The 22,483-nt window shown below is 44.3% G+C and overlaps 1 protein-coding gene across 5 annotated transcripts in view; it reads left to right on the top strand.

The window, feature by feature from the left end:
• The window catches only part of si:dkey-222b8.1 (uncharacterized protein LOC560317 homolog), a 15,197-nt gene extending 1,292 nt beyond the window's left edge, over nucleotides 1-13,905 (top strand). Inside the window, exons 2-13 of one of the 5 annotated variants that reach the window (XM_037794646.1) lie at nucleotides 3,910-3,985; nucleotides 5,671-5,914; nucleotides 7,162-7,336; nucleotides 7,435-7,458; nucleotides 7,740-7,949; nucleotides 8,252-8,500; nucleotides 9,180-9,278; nucleotides 10,905-10,958; nucleotides 11,373-11,556; nucleotides 11,695-11,863; nucleotides 12,030-12,168; nucleotides 13,428-13,905. In XM_037794646.1, coding sequence (XP_037650574.1) covers nucleotides 3,910-3,985; nucleotides 5,671-5,914; nucleotides 7,162-7,336; nucleotides 7,435-7,458; nucleotides 7,740-7,949; nucleotides 8,252-8,500; nucleotides 9,180-9,278; nucleotides 10,905-10,958; nucleotides 11,373-11,556; nucleotides 11,695-11,863; nucleotides 12,030-12,168; nucleotides 13,428-13,639 — 1,835 coding nt within the window. In that variant the 3' untranslated portion in view covers nucleotides 13,640-13,905. Of the gene's footprint in view, nucleotides 1-3,909; nucleotides 3,986-5,670; nucleotides 5,915-7,161; nucleotides 7,337-7,434; nucleotides 7,459-7,739; nucleotides 7,950-8,251; nucleotides 8,501-9,176; nucleotides 9,279-10,904; nucleotides 10,959-11,372; nucleotides 11,557-11,694; nucleotides 11,864-12,029; nucleotides 12,169-13,427 lie in introns of all 5 variants that reach the window. The other 4 variants (XM_037794645.1, XM_037794643.1, XM_037794648.1 and 1 more) reach the window with 4 other exon arrangements.
• Nucleotides 13,906-22,483: the final 8,578 nt, after the last annotated feature.

Genomic DNA, 22,483 nt, shown 5'->3' with positions numbered 1-22,483 from the left:
TTTATGTATCAGAGCAGCTGAACGGGTTGAGGGGAGGCTGTTCTTCTGTAACATGTGAACCGGGTCTGGGATGTGGAGTGAATGCATGGTGGTCTGGACCAGCCTGGTCCATTACACGGTTTTAAACGTAAACATTCTAAATGTGTCCCAGTTTATTTCCTGTTGTAGTGAATGTAAATGACATCAGCTGACAGGAAGTAAACATGGACCCAAGCTGTTGCCTAGCAATGCAATTCTGTTGAAAAGCACTAAAACGGAGCGTTCCAGACGAGAGGGTGAATACAGGGATACTCAGACAGACAGAATGATTTCAGTATTTCAGCATTTCTGAACATTACAGCATGAAAACATGTTCTAGTAGAAACACAAAATACAAGTAAGAACCTGAAAATGATCTGATATGGGACCTTTAAAGCTGCAGTAGTCAGTATATTTTTTGGCATCATTGGGTTAAAATCCCATAATAACCTTTCAGCATATTGTAATTCAAGTGTTCTGAGAGAGAACTAGACTTCTGCTCTCCTCATGGCTCTGTTTACAGGCTTTAGAACATCTAGCCCATGACGGGAGACTTTGACCAATCACAGGTCATTACAGAGAGAGAGCGTTCCTATTGGCTGAGCTCCGGCTGGGGGGCGGTGCTTGGTATTTCCTCAGCTGATCTCAACATGGCGGCGGCGTTGCAAACGTTCTCATGTTGCAGCTAAACCGTGCACTACAAGATGATTCTGAGAACATGTGAGGAGAGAAATAGGCATTAACGTAACAGAATATTGATTCATATTTGATCAGCGCTGCATAGTTTGACCGTTTGGTCGGAGTTCAGAGTGATTGACAGCTGGCTCTCAGAGACGGCAGCTGGACAGCAGACCTCAGATCAGCTCTGACTGCTTGTTTTCCTCCGGTCTGTGAAATCCTGCAGATTAACTTGAATAAATCCAGTAGTTTGAAGGAGATGTTTTCACATCAATATAAAATAGATATTAAAGAGAGAATTATGACCTGTTTAACTTCATAACAACTTTCAAAGATTTATTTTAATCAAAGCAAATATTTAAATAATCATAATCATTTGAATTGTGTGTTTTTATGGAAATAACCACTAAAGATGACAATAACAAAGTACAGTACAGTGTACACTAGCCTCCCTCCACGGTGTGATTCCAACACTGTAATTTACCGTGTGTATAATGTTTTTAATGTTAAATATATGGAACATTGAATGACTTCAGATCTAAAATGTTATTCCTTCATTTAGTGCAGAGATTTCAAAAATGGAAGATAAAATTCTGAGTGTCAGACAAAATAAAATACTTGTCTGTTGCAGAGACAGGAAGTGAAGAAAGTGAATTTCAGACCCTGCTCACAATAGATGGCCTCTTGACTGGTGTTGCAGATTATGTTGTCCAGTAAATCATAAACTTTGTTTCTGATATTTGTTATTATATCTTTAATTTCCTCGTATTTAGTTTTCAGATTTTTTATTTTTCTTTGGCTCTGCAGTCACGACCTACGAACCTCCTTTCCTCCACGCTGCGAGGTATCTCTTGATAGATTGTCTCGTTCCGGTGGGTTGCTTCCAGCTCTGCCCCCCCCCCCCCCCCCCCCCAAAGTGCCACCAGACAGTTTATTCCGATGTCTGTCCACGGACGGGTGTTCTCCTCCATGTTGTCCTCCATAGCTCTCTGCTAGTAGCAGCAGGGATTCTGCACTGCCAGCGCTTTCGTCACTATTGATTTGACGTGTTGTTGTGTCGCATTGCGAGGGACGCGAAAGACACTTTGAAATCCGATCTGAGCGTCCAGACTAAGACTTAACCGAATTGAATTGCATGTCAAAGCTGCGCTTTGTCACCAATCCTGTTGGTGATATTCACGGACAGGATATGGAGGCGTAGTCGAGGAGAGGAGGGTTTGCAGTTCGGTGTGCTGAGGATCTCATCGCTGCTTTTTGCAGATGATGTGGTCCTGTTGGCATCACCGGTCTGTGACCTCCAGCACTCACTGGATCGGTTCACAGCCGAGTGTGAAGCGGCCGGAATGAAGATCAGCACCTCTAAATCTGAGGCCGTGGTTCTCAGCAGGAAACCGTTGGATTGCCTACTCCGGGTAGGGAATGAGTCCTTACCCCAAGTGAAGGAGTTTAAGTACCTCGGGGTCTTGAGGGGACGATGGAACGTGAGATTGGCCGGAGAATCGGAGCAGCGGGGGGGCGGTATTGCATTCGCTTTACCGCACCGTTGTGATGAAAACCGGTCAATCTTTGTTCCTCCTCTCAGCTATGGTCATGAGGGCTGGGTCAGGACCCAAAGCTCTCGATCTACCGGTCAGTCTTCGTTCCTACTCTCACCTCTGGTCATGAGGGCTGGGTCAGGACCCAAAGCTCTCGATCTACCGGTCAGTCTTCGTTCCTACTCTCACCTCTGGTCATGAGGGCTGATGGGTGAAGACCCAAAGAACGAGATCGCGGGTACAAGCGGCTGAAATGGGTTTCCTCAGGAGGGTGGCTGGCGTCTCCCTTAGAGATAGGGTGAGAAGCTCAGTCATCCGTGAGGGACTCGGAGTAAAGCCGCTACTCCTTTGGGTTGAAAGGAGCCAGCTGAGGTGGTTCGGGCATCTAGTACGGATGCCCCCTGGGCGCCTCCCCAGGGAGGTGTTCCAGGCACGACCAGCTGGGAGGAGGCCACGGGGAAGACCCAGGACTAGGTGGAGAGATTATATCTCCACACTGGCCTGGGAAAGCCTCGGGATCCCCCAGTCAGAGCTGGTTAATGTGGCCCGGGAAAGGGAAGTTTGGGGTCTCCTGCTGGAGCTGTTGCCCCCCCGACCCGATCCCGGATAAGAGGCTGAAGATGAGTGATTTAGTGATGAGAGTGATCAAAGAACCCCCAAATGTGGTTTGTATCCGATTTGCAATAATCAGATTTTCTGTGGTCTTCTGCTGTCTTTGACTTTCTAAAGTCACTCTGGACACAACGTTGATACAGATTTGGGCCGGCAGACTGAACAAAGCCTAGTCAGCCTCACACATGTAAACAAACTGGTCATGGATGAATCTGCAGGGTGATTGAGGTTAGATGTACACAACCATGCAGTTTAAGAGCCTTTCAACATAGCAAGTACCATTACTTAGATTTTGCTTTACTTAAAGGGACAACCCACCGATTTCACACATAAAGGTCAATTTACTCATTATGGTGAGTACAACAAAACAGTTGTATTATATAATCTGTATGTCTGAGTGATGTCATCGAGGTTTGATGTCTTAGTTTGGATTTGGAGACGACTAATTTATAACAGAAAACCTACTGTATGTTGCAAACTGTGGGTGTGAAGTTTGAAAGACGTGTGTGTTTACCCGGCAGGGAGGGCCGAACCAAGACGTCCATCATTTTGCAATATTGGAAATTGTAAGAGTCAGTGCTTTTGGAGCGTTACCGTACCAGGGACCACACAATTTTGACCATTCTTTTTTTAATGTGTTGCTCACAAAGCATAGACACATTATTATTATTATTATTATTATTATTATTTATAATTCTTCTTAATAATAATAATAATAATAATAAAAATAATAATTATTATTATTTATAATTCTTCTTCTTAATAATAATAATAATAATAATAATAATAATAATAAAAAAAATAATAATAATTATTATTTATAATTATTCTTCTTAATAATAATAATAATAATAATAATAATAAAAATAAAAATAATAATTATTAATGTTAATATTATTAAGAAGAAGATGAATTGTAAATAATAATAATAATAATAATAATATTTATTACTGCAGTATTACAACTTTGGCTTCAGTCTTCTACCGCTGATAATCTCTAATAACTGTTGGATGTTCACACGTTAACTAGAACCCACTAACTGCTGGTCTCCCCGCTCTACTAACAGGGACTGATTCAGAGCTGGGCCATCATGACGCCAGTGAACTTTCTGGTCACTCACTGGCTGACCAACTTAACACCAGGTAAGGAAGACAGCAAATACCAAGTGATGATGTCATCAACTGTGATACCTTCAAATGACCAACACTATCACGGTAGCTACTATGTCTTTAACATGCTGACATTTGGTCTGAATGAGTCTAACTGAGCTCTCCCGGCTCCACCACCCTGCTCCCAACACGGTTAAACACGGCTGTGACACAACTGGGCTGTGGTTTGTAACTGTGAAATAACTAGAGAGTTATTATATGATATATCTGTAACTGATAGTGAGTGGTAGGCCCTCAATCTAGTGACGCGCTGTGTCAGTGAAACAGAAAATAGGCTGCTCACCAAGATACAGGAAGCAGCAGGATTATATGATGTTGCCAGATAGATGGATGGAGATGGAGTCCAGCGTGATCTTCCTCAGCAGATGGAGATCGTCTCCTGAGCTGCTGTTCTGGTGTCTGGCCAGGATTGCATAGATAGTATAAGCCAATATGGACTTGCATTTTTTCTAGGGAGATGCTTTAAAAATAAAGGTACTGTAGCTTGTTTTCTATGCACACACGTTATTGGGTGTTTAGAGCATGAGGTGAGGAGATGTAGTTGTGACTCTCCCTCTTGTCTGTTAAACTGGGAACAGAGTCTCTCCTCCTCTGGCAGACAGCTCCGTCTAGACCTTTCTCTATGGCTAGTAGGGGCGGGAAAAAAATATATATATTCACCTATGTATCGTGATTTTCTTTTAAGATTTTAAAATTACTTTTTTGAATGGCAGAATCTATATATTTGCTTCATCTGAGTCTCTGCAGAAGTAGGAGGAAGTTCATGCTTTTATTGTTGTAGTGTGAGTAACGTGACGTCATATCTGTTCTGTATTTGTTAAAAGCACTGTACACACTATGTTCACCCGTTCACCCGTTCACTCTGCATCTTTATACCTCTATTTATTGTTTTTATTATATTTGTATACCCGTATATATATCCTGTTTCTTTCTGTTTGCTGCTTTGACACCCGAATTCCCCTCCGGTTATTAATAAAGGTTCATCTTATCTTATCTTATCTTGTCTTGTCTTGTCTCATCTTATCTTAATATAGGTCAGTTAATACATTTTGCCATGAGATGTGAGAACCAGGTGATGCTGGTGTGTGTGTGTGTGTGCATGGGTCTATAGGGTGGATATATGGAGAGAGGAAGAAAAAAAACAAGTAGTAAAGGTAGTAAACTAAGGGAGAGCATAGATAAAGTAAATAACTCAACAAATAAATAAATGAGCAAGGAACATAATTAATGTAAATATTACTATCATAATAATCTATTAAGCTTCATCCACACTGGGAACGTCAGGAGCGCATGGCGGCTGCGTTACCTGTTGTTTTTTTATTTCATCGTCCGTGTTAACAAGTTAGAGCTCCACACTGCCCGCTGGGACTTTATTCTCGTAATATTCTGACTTTATTGTGTAAATCTCAGATGTGTTTTCCCTCAATGTGGTCCTAATACTCCGTAGTACATTGTCTCTTTGGCCCTCACTGCATTAGACTGATATACTATATACTTAGACTATAAACTGAGTTACCTTCATCACAATGATCACATGATTTGCGGCTCCAGACAGATTTCTTCTCTTTTGATAGTAAAGGTCGCTGACCCCTGGATTAGAGGAAGAGATGTGTTCATTAAGCATTACTGACCCTCCTTCCTCTCGTGTGTCGTGGCAGCAGCATCATGTCGGTGAACCCTCCGAGCAGCAACGACGCCTGCCTCAGCATCGTCCACAGCCTCATGTGCCACCGGCAGGGCGGAGAGAACGAGGGCTTCGCCAAGCGGGCCATCGAGAGCCTGGTGAAGAAGCTGAAGGAGAAGAAGGACGAGCTGGACTCGCTCATCACCGCCATCACCACCAACGGTGTCCATCCCAGCAAGTGCGTCACCATCCAGAGGACGCTGGACGGACGGCTGCAGGTCAGCTCACCTCCGACACGCAGCATCCACATTCAAACAGATATCACATATCACTACTTGTACAACTTATATGTTCACTTTCTACCTTCGGTTCACGAGGATTTCTATTGAATATCTTATGTCACTTACTTCATATTTTACAGTTAGGAATTAGCAATTTATATAGCTTTAGAAATGTTATGGTTTGGTCACTTTTACATTCAGATTTAATTTGATATTCATAATCAATTCACAACGAATTGAAACAGCTACAAGGTTGATCTGTGCAAATGTATTTTTTGTCATGAATTCAGGCTGATAATACTATTTGCGCGTTTCATATATTCAGAATATATCCATTCATCTGTGGGGCGGCTGTGGCTCAGAGGGTCGAGCAGGTTGTACACCTATCGGAAGGTCGGGGTTCGATCCCCGGCTGCTCCGGGTCACATGTCGATGTGTCCTTGAGCAAGACACTTAACCCCAAATTGCTCCCAAAGGCATAGCCATCGGTGTGTGAATGAGTATTTAGATTAGATCCTGATGGGATAGATTATGCCTCTGATATCAGTGTATGAATGTGTGTGTGAATGGGTGAGTGCTGACAGGTAGTGTAAAGAGCTTTGAGTGGTCAGAAGACTAGAAAAGCGTTTTATAAAAGCAAGTCCATTTACCATCTATTATCTGGAGCCGATCCCAGCTGACATTGGGCGAAGGCAGGGTAGGCCCCGAGCTCATACATCTCATACACATGGGCCGCATGATAGTTTTATGTCGGCACATCATCGGTGTGGAAGTTCTTCAGCGTGAGTGAAGAAGACATAAAGCTGTTATTTGTCACACAGTAGCTTTTAAAAAGAACTTATTATGTGTTGATGTAAAGTGTTCCAGCAGCAGGAGGACCTGTGGTTTCTCTCTTTAACACACCGCGGTGAAGCAGTCTGTCACTGAAGGAGATATTTAACGGGGGGAGCAGCACCTTCTGTAGTCCGTCTTCAGAACGTTGTAGTTTCACCACGGCAGACCTGCGTCACTAACATTCGCCGCCGTCGCATCATGATGACGGAGCTTATAGTGAAAGAGCAGTCAGGTTCTCTGAACACCACAGTTGTCTTTTCCTGAGTCCTTCTGAAGTCTCCTTCTCATCTCTCCTTGACTTCATGACGTTTACCATCCAGGTCAAGGAGAAGTGCTTAGGAGAAGTCATTAGGACGTAATTTCTTTGAGCGGGACACAGATACTCTAACGATGCTGTGCTCTCTCCTCAGGTGGCCGGGAGGAAAGGTTTCCCTCATGTCATTTATGCCCGGCTGTGGCGCTGGCCCGACCTCCACAAAAACGAACTCAAGCACGTGAAGTTCTGCCAGTACGCCTTCGACCTGAAGTACGACAACGTGTGTGTCAACCCCTACCACTACGAGAGGGTGGTGTCTCCGGGCATCGGTAGGTCGGCTTCACCCTTCACAGTGTTCTCATGTTATTACTGACTGATATCTGTAAGCACAGTTAAACTAACGTGTTCCTCGTGTTTCCTCTGACAGTTGGTCTCAGCCTTCAGACCTCAGGTGAGTTCTATTCTAACTGCACCACATCTTGATTTAAAGGATATAGACTTCTATTTCCTGTTCCCCGTGTGATCAAACTGTGGGACGAGTCCACCTCCCCGTACAACAATCAGGCTTGAATAGTATTAAGTCAACAGTTTGAATGCATCATATTCATATTCTGTTTGTATTCAGATTCTCTCTCTGATGACCTGATTTAGTTTAGTGTCAGCTCTCTGTCCCACACTAATATCCCTGTATATATACTACAGTGTAGTGATTGTCCCTCCTGCCTCCTGCAGCACCAGGCGGCCTGATCAAAGAGGAATACATCCATGACTGTATACAGATGGACCTCCCACCGGGCATGCCTCTCTCTGACCACCAAGCGGCCCTGAAGCTCCCTCCTCCAGACCACTACGGCCAGCCCTTACCTCCTCCACAGCTGTCCTCTGAGCCCCACGGACCCCCACCTGTCACCAGATACACTAACCTGCCTGTCTCACCCAAAGGTCAGCTCCTCTTCTCCTCCTCTTCTCCTCCTCTTCTTCTCTTCTTTGGATTATTGTTAACTTTTTTAACACTAGCTCAGAGGTCAGCATCCTGCGTCTCTTCAGCTCCTCTCCAGAGGCTCCCTGTGGATTTATATTAATATAAATGAATAACTGTTCTTTGTTTACATTTTCATTTGTATTTATCATTGTTGTAGGTCTATGGTACATATATATACAAATATATGTACAGTATATATATGCTGTGTTTGAAGGAGAGATAGTTGAGTCAGGCCTGACGTGTTCCTCTGTTGTCCCTCCAGTGTCTGGCTCCGGCTCCATGCTACCACTGCAGGGCGGTCTCGGTGACGGCCGTCTCCAGACTGCATCTCCACAGGCTCAAGTCATGACCCCGGCGCCGCGATCTCCGACCCCGACCCAACCCCTTCCTCAGCAACAGGCTGCCCAGCAACCCTCACAGCCCCCCCACCCACAACAAGCCTCCCTGCCTCCGCATGGACAGAACGGATACAGCAGCAATAAACACGCTCAGAGCCAGGCGGCCTTCCACAGTGAGTTCTCACATACATGCACAAGTACTAACATACATACTAGGGATGCACCGATACCGATACCAGTATCGGGTATCGGGTCCGATACTGTGCTCATGTACTCGTACTCGCAAAACGGCTCCGATACAACGGCAACGATACCACTTTACGGCAGCGTGACATTAACCTCTCGTCACCATCTTTCAGGTCATATCGCACGCGCTCACGCTTCACCTCCCCGACGTGGCGGGCGAGACCGACCCCGCGGGGCCGGGATCCCACCTCAGCCGGCGCGCACCGGCCCTCACTTTCATTGCGCCACAGGGTTTTGCTTCCACCCTCTGACTCGCTCGTGCGTTAGACTCCTTGCTCCGTGTTTGAAGACGGGTCGGGTGGGTTGCGGACATCGCCGCAGACCCGTGGCACCTTTTACGTGGGCCGAGCCCCGCCCTGGGGACATGCCGCGGTTGGGACGCACTGAGGACAGTCCGCCCCGGTCGTACCGGGAGCAGGGGCCCCGATTTACAAATCAGTACATAAGTGCATGTGGCAGTCAGACAAACCGATTTGATGGGCTTCTATGGCTCACTGAGGTCGTAAAGGTTTGATCCCAGCAGCAGATGGAGTCGGTTTTCTTTTCATATAGTTCGAGAGAATGATGGTCACACTGCTCATTCTTTACTTCTCTGTAATTCAGCAGTTTGGACAGGCAGCAGCACGGCCTCCTATACTCCCATAGGACCCCAGCAGAACGGGCGTGGTCACCAACAACCTGCCCACCATCATCAAAACCACCACTGTAAGATACGCTTCAACACAACTTGATTAACGTGATGTTCACTTTAACGCTTCCATGAAGTGCTTTTTATATTGAAGATCCTTTGTGATGTTTTCATTTGATCTCACTATGTACTGTATATATATACCACACAATGGCTGTAGAAATGTGCTATAAGTATTTATAATATTTATATATTTGGAATGATTTGATGAGAAATATTAATTTAGAGCACAAAGTGTCAACATTATCAAACGGAGAGCTTCATTTGGATAACTTGTTTGTGTGGAAAGTCCAAGTATACATATGATGTTGCTCACGGTAAAGGTGGTGTTGTTGTTGAATAAGCAGGCGGGTCATGTCATTCATCTATCGCTTCATTCTACTCGAACACTACTACAATAACAGACTTGTCTTCGGATATTTTTCAGACTTTTTTTCTGGACGTTTTTCAGACTTTCTTTTTTGGACATTTTTTCAGACATTTTTCCGGACATTTTTCCAATTTTTCTTAGGGACATTTTTTAGAAATAGTCTGAAAAATGTTCGAAAAAAAAGTCTGAAAAACATTCGAAAAAATAAAAGTCTGAAAAATGGCTGAAAAAAAAAAAAAGTCTGAAAATTATCCGAAAAATGTTCGGAAAAAAAGTCTGAAAAATGTGCGAAAAAAAAATCTGAAAAATATCCGAAAAGATGTCTGGAAAAATTTCCCAAAGAAAATTCTGAAAAATGTCCGGAAAAAAGTCAGAAAAATGGCTGAAAAAAAAAAGTCAGAAAATTATCCGTAAAATGTTCGAAAAAATAAAAGTCTGAAAAAAGTCTGAAAAATGTCCGGAAAAACAGTCTGAAAAAATGTCCCAAAGAAAATTCTGAAAAATGTCAGGAAAAAAGTCTGAAAAATGTCTGAAAAACGTCCGAAAAAAAGGTCTGAAAAATGTTCGGAAAAAAAATTCTGAAAAAGTCTGAAAAAAGTCTAACTGATGTGCGAAAAAAAATCTGAAAAATACCCGAAAAAATGTCCCAAAGAAAATTCTGAAAAATGTCCGGAAAAAAGTCTGAAAAAAAAGTCTGAAAACATCGGAAAAAAAAGTCAGGAAAATGGCCGGAAAAAAAAAGTCAGAAAAATGGCAGAAAAAAAAAAAAGTCAGAAAAATTATCCGAAAAATGTTCAAAAAACATAAAAGTCTGAAAAAAGTCTGAAAAATGTCCAGAAAAAAAGTCTGAAAACGTGCGGAAAAAAAATCTGAAAAAGTCTGAAAAAAGTCTAACAGATGTGCGAAAAAAAGTCTGAAAAATATCTGAAAAAATTCTGTAAAATGTCCGGAAAAAAGTCTGAAAAAATGTTTCTGAAAAAAAAAGTCTGAAAAACGTCCGAAAAAAAAAGTCTGAAAACGTTCGAACGTTTTTCAGACTTTTTTTTCAGACATTTTTCCAGACTTTTTTTCCCTTTCATTTTACAGACTTTTTTTTCGAAAAAAAATGTGCACATTTTCCAGACTTTTTTTATGGTATGCTTGGAAAACATGCGTGCTCACTCCCCCCACCACCCACAAATGTCCACTTCAGGTTCAGCTTGGAAAGCTGATGGTTGGGTTCAGCTTTGTGTTTTTCTGCCTCAGACTAATATAGTCAAATCTCTTCTTTCAGGGTCTCAGCATCATGGTTCAGCCTCTTTCCCTCCTTCAGTGTCCAACCATCCAGGTTAGAGACGTCTTCACCGTCACAATGGGTCTTAAGTGTTAATGCTGACTTCATACTGTATTCTTAGACCGGCATTGAACTATTGATTAGTGTTGTCATAAGAAATGTGTTGCTGCACAGGGCTCAGTGAGGACGAACTCTTGTGTATCATATATCATGTATGTCATCACTGTTTGCATCCTGGTTGTCGATGTTGACAGTTGATATAGAAAGAATTGATTTAATTTTTGTAAAAAATGGGGCATTTACACTGTAGGTTTATGATGAATGTGTATTTATTAATGACGAATCAGACGTTTAACTCCGGTATCTGCATGTGTTTGGGACAGAATGCGTCACATCTGGACACAAAGGTGTCAGGATGTGTGACCCACTTTGTTCCTCACACACCGTTTGCTCTGTTTTCATTTGCAGGGCCAGAGTTTTGGTGCTCTATCTCCTACTTTGAAATGGACGTTCAGGTGGGTGAGATGTTCAAGGTGCCCTCCAGCTGCCCGATAGTGACCGTGGACGGGTACGTTGACCCGTCGGGAGGCGATCGCTTCTGCCTCGGCCAGCTGAGTAACGTCCACCGCACAGATGCAAGCGAGAGAGCCAGGTGCGTCTCTTAAATAGATGTGAAACAACTTGTGGATCAAATAGTATAAGAAGTAGTATATAAAAAGTATAATAGTATAAGAAGAAGTCCTTCATGCATTAGGGTTAGGGTTAGGGTTAACCCTCCTGTGTGTTCCAGGTTGCACATAGGTAAAGGCGTGCAGCTGGAGTGTCGCGGTGAGGGCGACGTGTGGATGCGTTGTATGAGCGACCACGCTGTATTTGTACAGAGCTACTACCTCGACAGGGAGGCGGGCCGAGCGCCGGGGGACGCCGTGCACAAGATCTACCCTGGAGCCTACATCAAGGTCTGAGTCCAGCTCACACACAGAAGTCACATTTATACTCTCTGTTTTTAAACTGTTGATTCAAGAGCACCATGAGCAGCATTGAGCTGAAGTCACACATCCGTTTGAAATGAGCCGTTGTTTGGAAGTGTAATTAAAGAGTGACCGGGTGTTGTGTCTCGTTCAGGTGTTTGACCTGCGGCAGTGCCACAGACAGATGCAGCAGCAGGCGGCGACGGCTCAGGCTGCAGCTGCTGCACAGGCAGCCGCCGTGGCAGGAAACATCCCCGGTCCGGGCAGCGTCGGAGGCATCGCACCTGCAGTCAGTAAGTGTTGTTGACACTTTAACATTCATTTGACATTAACAGAACACGCTGGCAGCCGGTTTGAAATGTACGGTGAAGTGTCCGAGGTTCAAGGTGGCCTAGAAGTTATTATATATACAATCCTGGATATCGGGAACAGGTCAAAGCATCCTCATCATGTAGAGAGACTGGTTACTGAACATAATCAATAATCAATGATATAATAGTTGAATCATGTGTAATGGTGAAGTGTTGGTAGGTGAGCTCACTCTGCAGCTTTCAGCAGCTTTGGGATACTTAAGCAACGCTCATGACAGGTATGTTGTGATTATATCGCAGCAATATGACAGTTATGAACACATTCCAGGTTAAATAGTTTTCTAATTAATAAATAATAATGTTCACAATAAGGGATGCACCGATACCGATACCGATACCGATACCGATACCAATACTGATACCAATACCAATACCGATACCGATGGAACGGCGGTTGCTATGGAAGCAGCCAGCATATTTTCTTTTCTTCATCACAGGTTAGCGTTATATTGATTTCATTATTATACCCCCACGACAACGTACTCTCAAGCCGACGGACGCCGACGGACACCACGGAGCGAAGACTGGGGCTCCCCCCGCCCACGCCGCTCGGAGCTGCCGCTGACAGCAGCCCGTTGAGTCGGTCGGTGTGCACGCGGCTTGGGAGTATAACCCAGTTAGGTAGTTAGTTATTTAGTTTGTTATAATATACAGTAATGTTTTATAAAACATCATAACTCCAAACAGTGGCTCCTTGGCTCTGCACATTTAGTCTCAGGCACAGCACAACATGTCACTGATGCAACAACAGAACGGTATATCACCATTAAAGAGAACGGCCTCCGATGAACAGCGACAAAGATAATCATGTTTCTGAAATGCATACATACACAGATGTGAAATGTCTGCACCCACATGTAAGTAATGTCCGGTTCAGACTCCACGGTATCAGCCCGATTACACCGCGACACGGCCGTCGTAGGGTGTCGACTCGGATCGGGAACGATAAATAAGTGTACACGACAACCGACGCCGCGTCTGGGACGCCTCACGACGTCTGGGACGCCTCACGACGTCTGGAATAAACATGTGAGAGGTGGACCTCATTATTACTGTAGAAATGATCAGTTGTCATCGATCACTTCACATCACACATCAGTCGTTGTCAGTGTGATTTATCTCTGATAGAGCAGCACCATCAGATATCAGGTTTCTCATCTCTCTCTCTCGCTCACCGCCAGGTCTGTCTGCAGCAGCGGGGATCGGCGTGGACGACCTGAGGCGTCTGTGCATCCTGCGGCTCAGCTTCGTGAAGGGCTGGGGGCCCGACTACCCGCGGCAGAGCATCAAACACACGCCCTGCTGGGTGGAGGTCCACCTGCACCGCGCTCTGCAGCTTCTGGATGAGGTGTTGCACACTATGCCGCTGGCCGACCCGGGGCCCGCTAACTGAGGACCGCGGTCCAAATTCCAATCTGGATTCTATAAATGTGCGCACACAGACAGACATACACACACACACACACACACACACGTTTGCCAAATATGCTAATTGATCCACTCAATGGAAAACACACAGGAAATGACCAACAACATGTTATGCTTGTAACAATCAACGCACACACATCACTCACGCTGTCTCGCAGACAAACACACTCGTGCACACACACTGCAACCAAAGTGTCTGTAGCCACACAGAAATAAAAGTGCTGATGGTTTTTCTAACGCTTTACAATCTAAAGTGAAACACGAGGGAGCTCTGACGGTAACCATTCTGACCACCTCTGTCTGTCCTGTAGACGTTCGTATGCACTGTAGAGATCCAGGGATGTGTTTCAGAATACCAGACCCCCCCCCCTATATGCAATCAGCATTTCCTCTAATCGTAGGAGTGTTCTGCACATTCATTCATAGAATACACTCAGACTAAAGTTATCCTGGAGGGAAAACCACTCCAAAAAGAAAACTAGCATACCTCTGGAAATGCTGTGGGTAAATTCACACTGAACACAAACAGCATCACGGTCCTCTTTAGAACCAACAGAGCTGAGGCCTGGACTACGAAGCAGGGTTTGGGGTTAGCGAGGTAACGTCAGGGTTAACCCTGAAGGGTTCTCCGTCCTACGAAGGTGGATCACTTCTTAGATAGATCACCATGGTAACTGATGCTGGGTATATCACCATGGTAACTGATGCTGAACGGCTAACAGCAGGTTATGTTCTAGATGAGAGATCAACTCGTAGAAAAGCACCTCCTACTGACCAATCAGAGCTCTGTGTGGTGATTATATGATAATATTACACACATATGAAGAAGTTACCGTCATAATCAGAATACAAACAACACAGTTTAAACTGACAGATACAGGAAGGACAGCTGGATTTATGTTGTGGGTGTTTACTGCTTTGTATTATGTTTTATATTTATTTATTTTTACTTCCTCTGGAGTCCGTTTCACACCGTCAGAGAGGAGGGAAGCAGCAGAGAAGGTTGAAATAGTCACACGCCGTGTTGTAATTACTGGATATAATGAGGTATAACCCATCCATCCTTTGCATATATACTGGAAAAACAAAGTTTGGAAACCTGTGTTTGGTGGATTATTTCTCTGTTGTAACAATGCTAATGGTCATTGTAGTTTACATCATTGGAAAGCCTGTTTATTTACCTTCTCAATGATGTCCAACTTGTAAGGATCATGCATTTGTGGGATGAGCAGCACAGCTGATTATGTGGGGTGCGCCCAAGAACAATTTGCCAAAATGCTCTGCTGATGGTAAACAGTGTATTCTCATAAGGCTACCAGGAAGCCTGCAATGACTGCCCTTCACCGTCAGGCCCGTTGGCGCTGGTGTCGACAACACAGACAATGGAACCTGAACATGTGGGGGAATGTCATGTTCAGTGATGAGTCCAGGTTCTGTCTGCCAAAGTTGGATGGCAGGTCAAAGTATGGAGACGACGTGGAGAACGCTATGCTGATTGTTGAACCGATGGAGTAACAGCTTTTGGTGGGGGCAGTGTCATGGTGTGGGGGGGGGCATCTCCCTCACTGGCAAAACAAGGCTTGTCATCATTGAAGGCCATCTCAATGCAGGGAGATATCGGGATGAGATTCTGCAGCCAGTGGCGATCCCATATCTCCACAATCTGGGACCTAACTTCATCCTCCAAGAAACAACGCCCCCCCCCCCCCCACAGAGCCAGGGTTATCACAGACTACCTCCACAATGTGGGAGTAGAGAGAATGGAACGGCCTGCCAAGAGTCCAGACCTCAACCCAACTCAACACTTGTGGGATCAGCTTGGGCGTGCTGAACGTGTTAGAGTGACCGACACAACCACGCTGGCTGACCTGCAACCAATCCTGGTTGAGGAATGGAACGCCATCCCACAGCAACGTGTGACCAGGTTGGTGACCAGCATGAGGAGGAGGTGTCAGGCTTTTGTGGCTGCGTATGGATCTTCCACCGCTACTGAGGCTCCTGACGGTGGATTCAATCAATCAATATGTCTTGTTTGTTCCTTGTTACTGATAGAGAATTCAATCATCCAATCCACCAAACAACTCAAAACAAGAGTCAACACCAACAGGAGAATACACTGTTTACCATTGACGGAGCATTTTGGAACATTTTTCTTGGGCGCTCCCCACATAATCAGCTGTGCTGCTCATCCCACAAATGCACGATCCTTACAAGTGTGACATCATTGTGAAGGTAAATAAACAGGCTTTCCAACCATGTAAAATACAATGACCATTAACATTGGAACAACAGAGAAATAATCCACCAAATACAAGTTTCCAAACTTTGTTTTTCCAGTTTAGTAAAGCTATTTATATCTAAACAACTATATCTGACTTTTGAGTGTTCCGTTAAAGGGACTATTTGTAACTTTGTACGCGCATAAATGTAGCGGGTCGTCACACATGCGCGTTCGCATATGCACGCTCGCGTGTGGCTGGAGCCTCGTCTCCGCTGCATGCTCTCCTTCACTCAGAATGCACGCGCGTCCTCGCTGTCTCGCTCCACCTCTAGACGTGAACGCACGCTCACTCCACACTGCAGAAGAGTTTAGCTCTGAGAATATCTAGTGAATGTTCAGTGGACGTTTGTGCAGAAATAACTGCTGCAGCTCCTCCAGACCAACAGAGGTTTCCCGTGTCTTGTGAAGTGACGGAGCTCTACAGAGTTGTCTTCTCGTTACCGACCGGGTACCGGTGTCTCCTCTGCTCTCTCCGGCTGCGGGCGGGGAGCGCAGAGGAGACATGCTGCAGAGCCCCGCTGCCTCAGCCTGCACTGAGGCAGGAAAAGCCAACACTAGGACCAGATCTAAATCATGTTCATGGAGAGACCTTGGTCTGGTCAGCTAACATTACTGCCAAGCAGCTGAAATATAGAGTGATATTGTGCTTTTAGCTGACTTGTGTCGCCTCACTGTTTTGAGCGATGCTCGTTCAGGTATATTTAAAGTTACAAAAAGTCCCTTTAAATTAATAAGTCTGTTAATTTAGTCATTCACACATCGGGAGATTTTTCTTTCACCATCGCCTTCCTGCATTTAGCAGCTTCAACTGTGTTACTGTTAGTCTGGATTAAGGGTTTAACTTCTTTGTATTTGTCTAATATAGTTTACTCTTTGTTAAATGTGTCTCTCTGCCTGTCTGTCAGTAGACTTGTTCATGTCTGTGATTGGTCAGATGTTATAAACATCTCCCCGTTCATGTGAACGCGCTCACAGCCAGACTGAGAAACCCTGGGTTGATTTACTGAGTTGATAACCAGCTTCGTAGGACCGCTTAGTGTGATCTCGTTTGTTAGAGTTAGTGAAGCCAGATAAGGAGAAGATACCCTGGAGACGTTGAACTCTCTTCGTAGTCCAGACCTCTGATGTAGAAGTGTGGATTAAGGAGAAACCAGTGTTCTGTCATCTCTGTGCTCGTGCTGCGCTCTTCACTGTATGTTGATCTAAAAACTCAAACTGTTCGTTAATCTTAATCACGCTCAGCTCTCTAACTATATTATCTATATTATTTTTGTACCAAAAAAGACTAAAAAGCCAAAAAAACCTTTAGCTTTAAAGACGTGTTGTTGTTCTTTGTAATGAAACAGTGCTACCGTGTATGTAACCAAATGGTTGGTGGAAAATCACCAAAAGCCAAAATACCTCATAACTACAGTGCAAAAGTCACAGTTTAGTTTTTCCGCCTAAAGCGCACACACTTTGTTCATCGCTGACGGTCAATCAGCCCTCTGATCGGACCCGACGGTCAATCAGCCCTCTGATCGGACCCGACGGTCCCCGAGCTTCGTATTTATTTAGGTTTCTAACGTACCGTGCTGTGATGTGCAGTAGCAGTACTAGATAACTGTGTTACCGTAGTTACGCTCTACAGAAAGAAGGTTATAGTAACTTGTAATGATTAATGAAAAAACCACCATCAGCAGCTCCAGAGACAGAAACCTGAGTGCCTTTCTGTTCTCTGGTCTGACCACATCATCTCTTCACTCCAGACGTTACCTAGCAGCAGTTTATCTGTTTGTTGTCTCCGGAGCCTCGTTCTTCAAATGTGGCTCAACCAAGTCAGACTATCACGCTGTTATCAGGCTAAGATAATCCTGTTTATCATCATACAGCGGGGAGGAAACTCTTCACAGCCAGTGTGTGGAGGAGGAGGAGCGATTACAGAACTCAGAACTCTCTCAACATACAGCGTGCAGCAGCTCATAACGTAATAAGTGAGGGATGATGTAATAATTTAAAAGTAGTAAAAGCTCATAATCTAATGAAACCTTGAGCGCATAACGTGATAAATAATAAGGTCAGTGTGAGGGACTGCATTGAGGATTGTTACCTAAAATGGTTTGCTTAGATCAGCTAACATTACAGAAGACTGTCGACAATGCCATCTCTAGACTGAAACATCAAGACCTAGTATGAAGAATCCAACAAGGAAGATGTGGCCTGGGCCGGGGAGAACAACAGAAGCTCTGGTCCAAAGCCTCCGCAAAGGAACGGAAGCAGATGAATGGAGGACAAGTTGTTGGTCAAGTCTGTCAGTCAAAGTGTGCAGGGCCAGTGGACGAGGTGGGAGGGTTTTCTCACCAGGCTGATGGGATGGAGTGACCGCTGGAAGATCCCGAATCAGAGCCACATATGACACCCTTCCTAGCCGGCCAATCTGGCAAGATGGTTTGGGTCAGAGGAGAGCTGTGGCCTGTCGGAATGGCCCAAGTGAATCTCCACCACATCCTGTGTGGCTGTAAGATCGCCTCGGTCCAGAACCGGTACAGATGGAGGCGTGGTGCTGGGCCAGGTGCTCAACAAGCTGGCGGAACACACAGAGAGAGAGTGAGAGTCCTGGCAAATGAGAAGCCCCAACATCGCCAGAGGCAACTTGTCCGCTTTGTAACAGCTGGACAGTCGGTGCTAAACTGCCCCTCACGGGACAGAACATCAGTCCTAGTCCCAGGAAAGGACTGGTCAATGAGACTAGACCTGGACAGGCAGCGTAGGTTCCCTACTGACATCACCACCACCACACTGAGACCTGACATCGTCCTGTGGTCAGCAACCGAGAAGCGTGTCCTGATAGTTGAGCTGACAGTTCCGTGGGACGGGGGCACCCAGGAAGCGACCATACGAGAGGAAGAAGCTGCGGTACGCCGATCTGGTGGCAGAATGCCAAGAGAACAACAACTTACCCCGTGGAGATTGGCTCCCGTGGCTTTGTAAGCTTCTCAACCAAGCACTTCCTGAGAGACATTCACTCCTCGGCAGGGAAAGTCAAGCAAGCCATCAAAGAAAGATCTGTCCCAAGAGGCTGGAAAGGGACGTTTTTGGTTATGACTACGAAGAAGACAAGAACTGAAGGAAGGCAAGAAGCCATATAATGAAAGTACTCAACCATCTAAATCCAGCTGCAAGGAGCATCAGTTGTTACGTTATGTGCTCACGGTGTTATTACATTTCAATGATTACGTTATGAGTTGCTACACAGCACATGTGGCGTATGCATAATGTATGAAGATAGACTAAGAACGTATCCTTTAAAGCCAAAACGCAGCACAGCCTTCACACCTCAGACGTGTATATCTGTATATACTGTACGTGTCTATACTGTACGTGTCTATACTGTACGTGTATATACTGTATGTGTATATACTGTACGTGTCTATACTGTACGTGTATATACTGTACGTGTATATACTGTACGTGTGAGCTGTACTGTACGTGTATATACTGTACGTGTATATACTGTACGTGTCTATACTGTACGTGTATATACTGTACGTGTATATACTGTACGTGTCTATACTGTACGTGTATATACTGTACGTGTATATACTGTACGTGTGAGCTGTACTGTACGTGTATATACTGTACGTGTCTATACTGTACGTGTATATACTGTACGTGTGAGCTGTACTGTACGTGTATATACTGTACGTGTATATACTGTACGTGTATATACTGTACGTGTATATACTGTACGTGTCTATACTGTACGTGTATATACTGTACGTGTGAGCTGTACTGTACGTGTCTATACTGTACGTGTATATACTGTACGTGTATATACTGTACGTGTATATACTGTACGTGTCTATACTGTACGTGTATATACTGTACGTGTGAGCTGTACTGTACGTGTATATACTGTACGTGTCTATACTGTACGTGTATATACTGTACGTGTGAGCTGTACTGTACGTGTATATACTGTACGTGTATATACTGTACGTGTCTATACTGTACGTGTATATACTGTACGTGTATATACTGTACGTGTATATACTGTACGTGTCTATACTGTACGTGTCTATACTGTACGTGTCTATACTGTACGTGTATATACTGTACGTGTGCAAGCCTTTAGTTGAATATAACGGGACACACAGCAGAGTTCAAAGAAACTGCTCCAAACAGGCTGGTTGTGAAGCGGGTCTTTAGACAGCACCGTACTGTAGGAGGAGTGTACGAGAGCTGCTCTCCGCCGGCGTACACTAGACAGACATAACCCAATAAAAGGGTACAAAGGTACAATCTTTGGACGAATCCAACTGTGCTAAACGGGGAATATTGTTTGTCGATATAGATCCAAATGTGAATAAATATGAGACGAGAGGTGTCAGGAAACATTTGTCATCTGATTCAGCTGCTTTACAGAAGATCAGCCATATGCATATTTAGTGATTTGTGCCTTTTTGTTACCGACCTGTAGACGCACCAACACTGGATTGTAAAGACGGACACACAGTTTGTCTTTCTACACGTTGCACATGATGTGATTTTGTTTTTCTGTGGATGGTATTCTGTGGTTCCCCTCAGGTATCTGTGTTGAAGATATCACAACTGGTTTATAGAGATAGAGATCTATTAACAACAAAGCCCTCATCATACCTGAGTAGTATTATTTATTGCCTTTTGTGAGTGTCAAATATGAACGAGTACGCTTTGCACTATTTTAATCTTTAGCATGGACGAAACAAATAGATGTCATATTTATCAGTTCTCTTCTGCCCATGTTCAGGGAGGTATACAAGTGTTCAAATTGGCTTTCTCAGATAATGATCATCATCATCATCATCATCATCATCATCATCATCAGAGGATTATCCCAATCTGTCTACAATCAAATCAAATCACTTCACCTCCACGATGTGTCCAGAAATGCTTTGCGTTCAGCCCCCGTCTGTTTGTGCGTCTGTGTTGATGTAACTAAAGCTTCAGCTTCATTCTGTCTCTGCTGCTTCTGAACTCGCTGTTTGCATCGATGACGTTGGTACCATCCTGTCTGTTAGCAGGACGGCTCGTCTTACTGCTGTCTGAGGGCCACCTGTTCTATGGAAGCCCAGAGGGGACTTATAACAATGTTAACTTGAAAATGAATATTTAATTCCACAATAGCATTATCATTTTTCACACGTTTTGTTTTGAGTAAAAGTTAAAAAGCAATAATCCAATTTGCATTTCAATTTTCACAAACTCAAATGGGCCGTTCTAAAAAAAAAAAAAAAATGTGTTTGATATTTAAGTCATAACCCGCTGTACAGTGGACAATATTCACATGAAATGTATTAAAGGGACTCTATGTGAGAATCAGAAATGTCTTGTTAACAGCTTCACCTGTGTCCGTTAAGTCAACTAAAGTCAGCGTCCTGTTGCTGGCGCTTGTGCTCGCTCTACATAGACATGAAGGAGCATCACTCAACACAGTGAGGAGACACACTAACTCTTCTGCAGTGTGGAATGTGCGCGTGCACGTGAGAGGTAGTGAGAAGGAGCGTGGTGTGTGAGTGAAGGCAGGCAGAGGAGCAGAGTACAGCAGAGACTCCGGTCCTGGAGACCAAAGCTACGGTCTCCCCCGCGTCCTCCGACCGCGGCCAACACTGTTTAACAGCTTCACTAGATACAACCAAGAGGTTTTGGTGCTTCACTGGAGTTTGTGTTGGAGTCTGAGTCTGAACAGCGGAGACACACGAGAGACCATGAGACACCAACCAGCAATGATTTATACGTAGAACAAGTTACAAACAGGAACTTTAAAATTCACAATTTTCTAACCGTGTAAAAATGAAGACAGCATTTGACATTTCATTTTCAAAGACAACCTGCTGCACAGTGGACAATATTCAAATGCAATAAGTGAAACAGTCTATTGCATTTACGTTTACATGTCACCGCGCTCTTCTGGTGTCAAAATGAAAATGCAATCTGTCGGTCTTCAGTTAGGACTCAATCATTCTCTGTAGGCGGGACACCGTATAGGCTACCTAACGGCGTGATGGCGGGTCGGTAGGTGAACGAGGAAGTGACGTTCATTTCGCACCGACTAAAAGAAACGACTGGATTACACCAGCAATAAATTGCAATCACTTAATTGGAAGTGTACCAACTGAAAGTTATCTGTTTCCCCATAATGACAACCAAATGACATACGTTAGGTCTCTCCAGGAAACACCTCGGAAATTATAACTCGTTAAATAAAACATCATCATTTTTCCAGACACCTCAAATCTGTGGTCTGAAGTTTGCTTCTATCGAGTCCATGGATATGATTGGTTGTCACGTCTGTGGTTTGATAGTATGAATACAGTAGATTATGTATCAGCAGAAGAACGCGTTATTATAAAAACACTTCTAAATACGTTGACTGATCAACGGGATGGTTTTAGTCGGGTGGTGCCGACGTTTGGACTGTAAAACACGCCGTTCTGAGCCTCGTCGGACCGGCGCTGCTGCATCATTATGTCATGTCGTCTTTTTGCATGGACCAAAGTTAAATGCATA

The sequence above is a fragment of the Sebastes umbrosus genome, chromosome 15 (genome assembly GCF_015220745.1).
Source record: "Sebastes umbrosus isolate fSebUmb1 chromosome 15, fSebUmb1.pri, whole genome shotgun sequence".
NCBI lineage: Eukaryota > Metazoa > Chordata > Actinopteri > Perciformes > Sebastidae > Sebastes > Sebastes umbrosus.
Note: the sequence above shows the minus strand (reverse complement) of the source record. Positions and strands in the feature narration are given on the sequence as shown.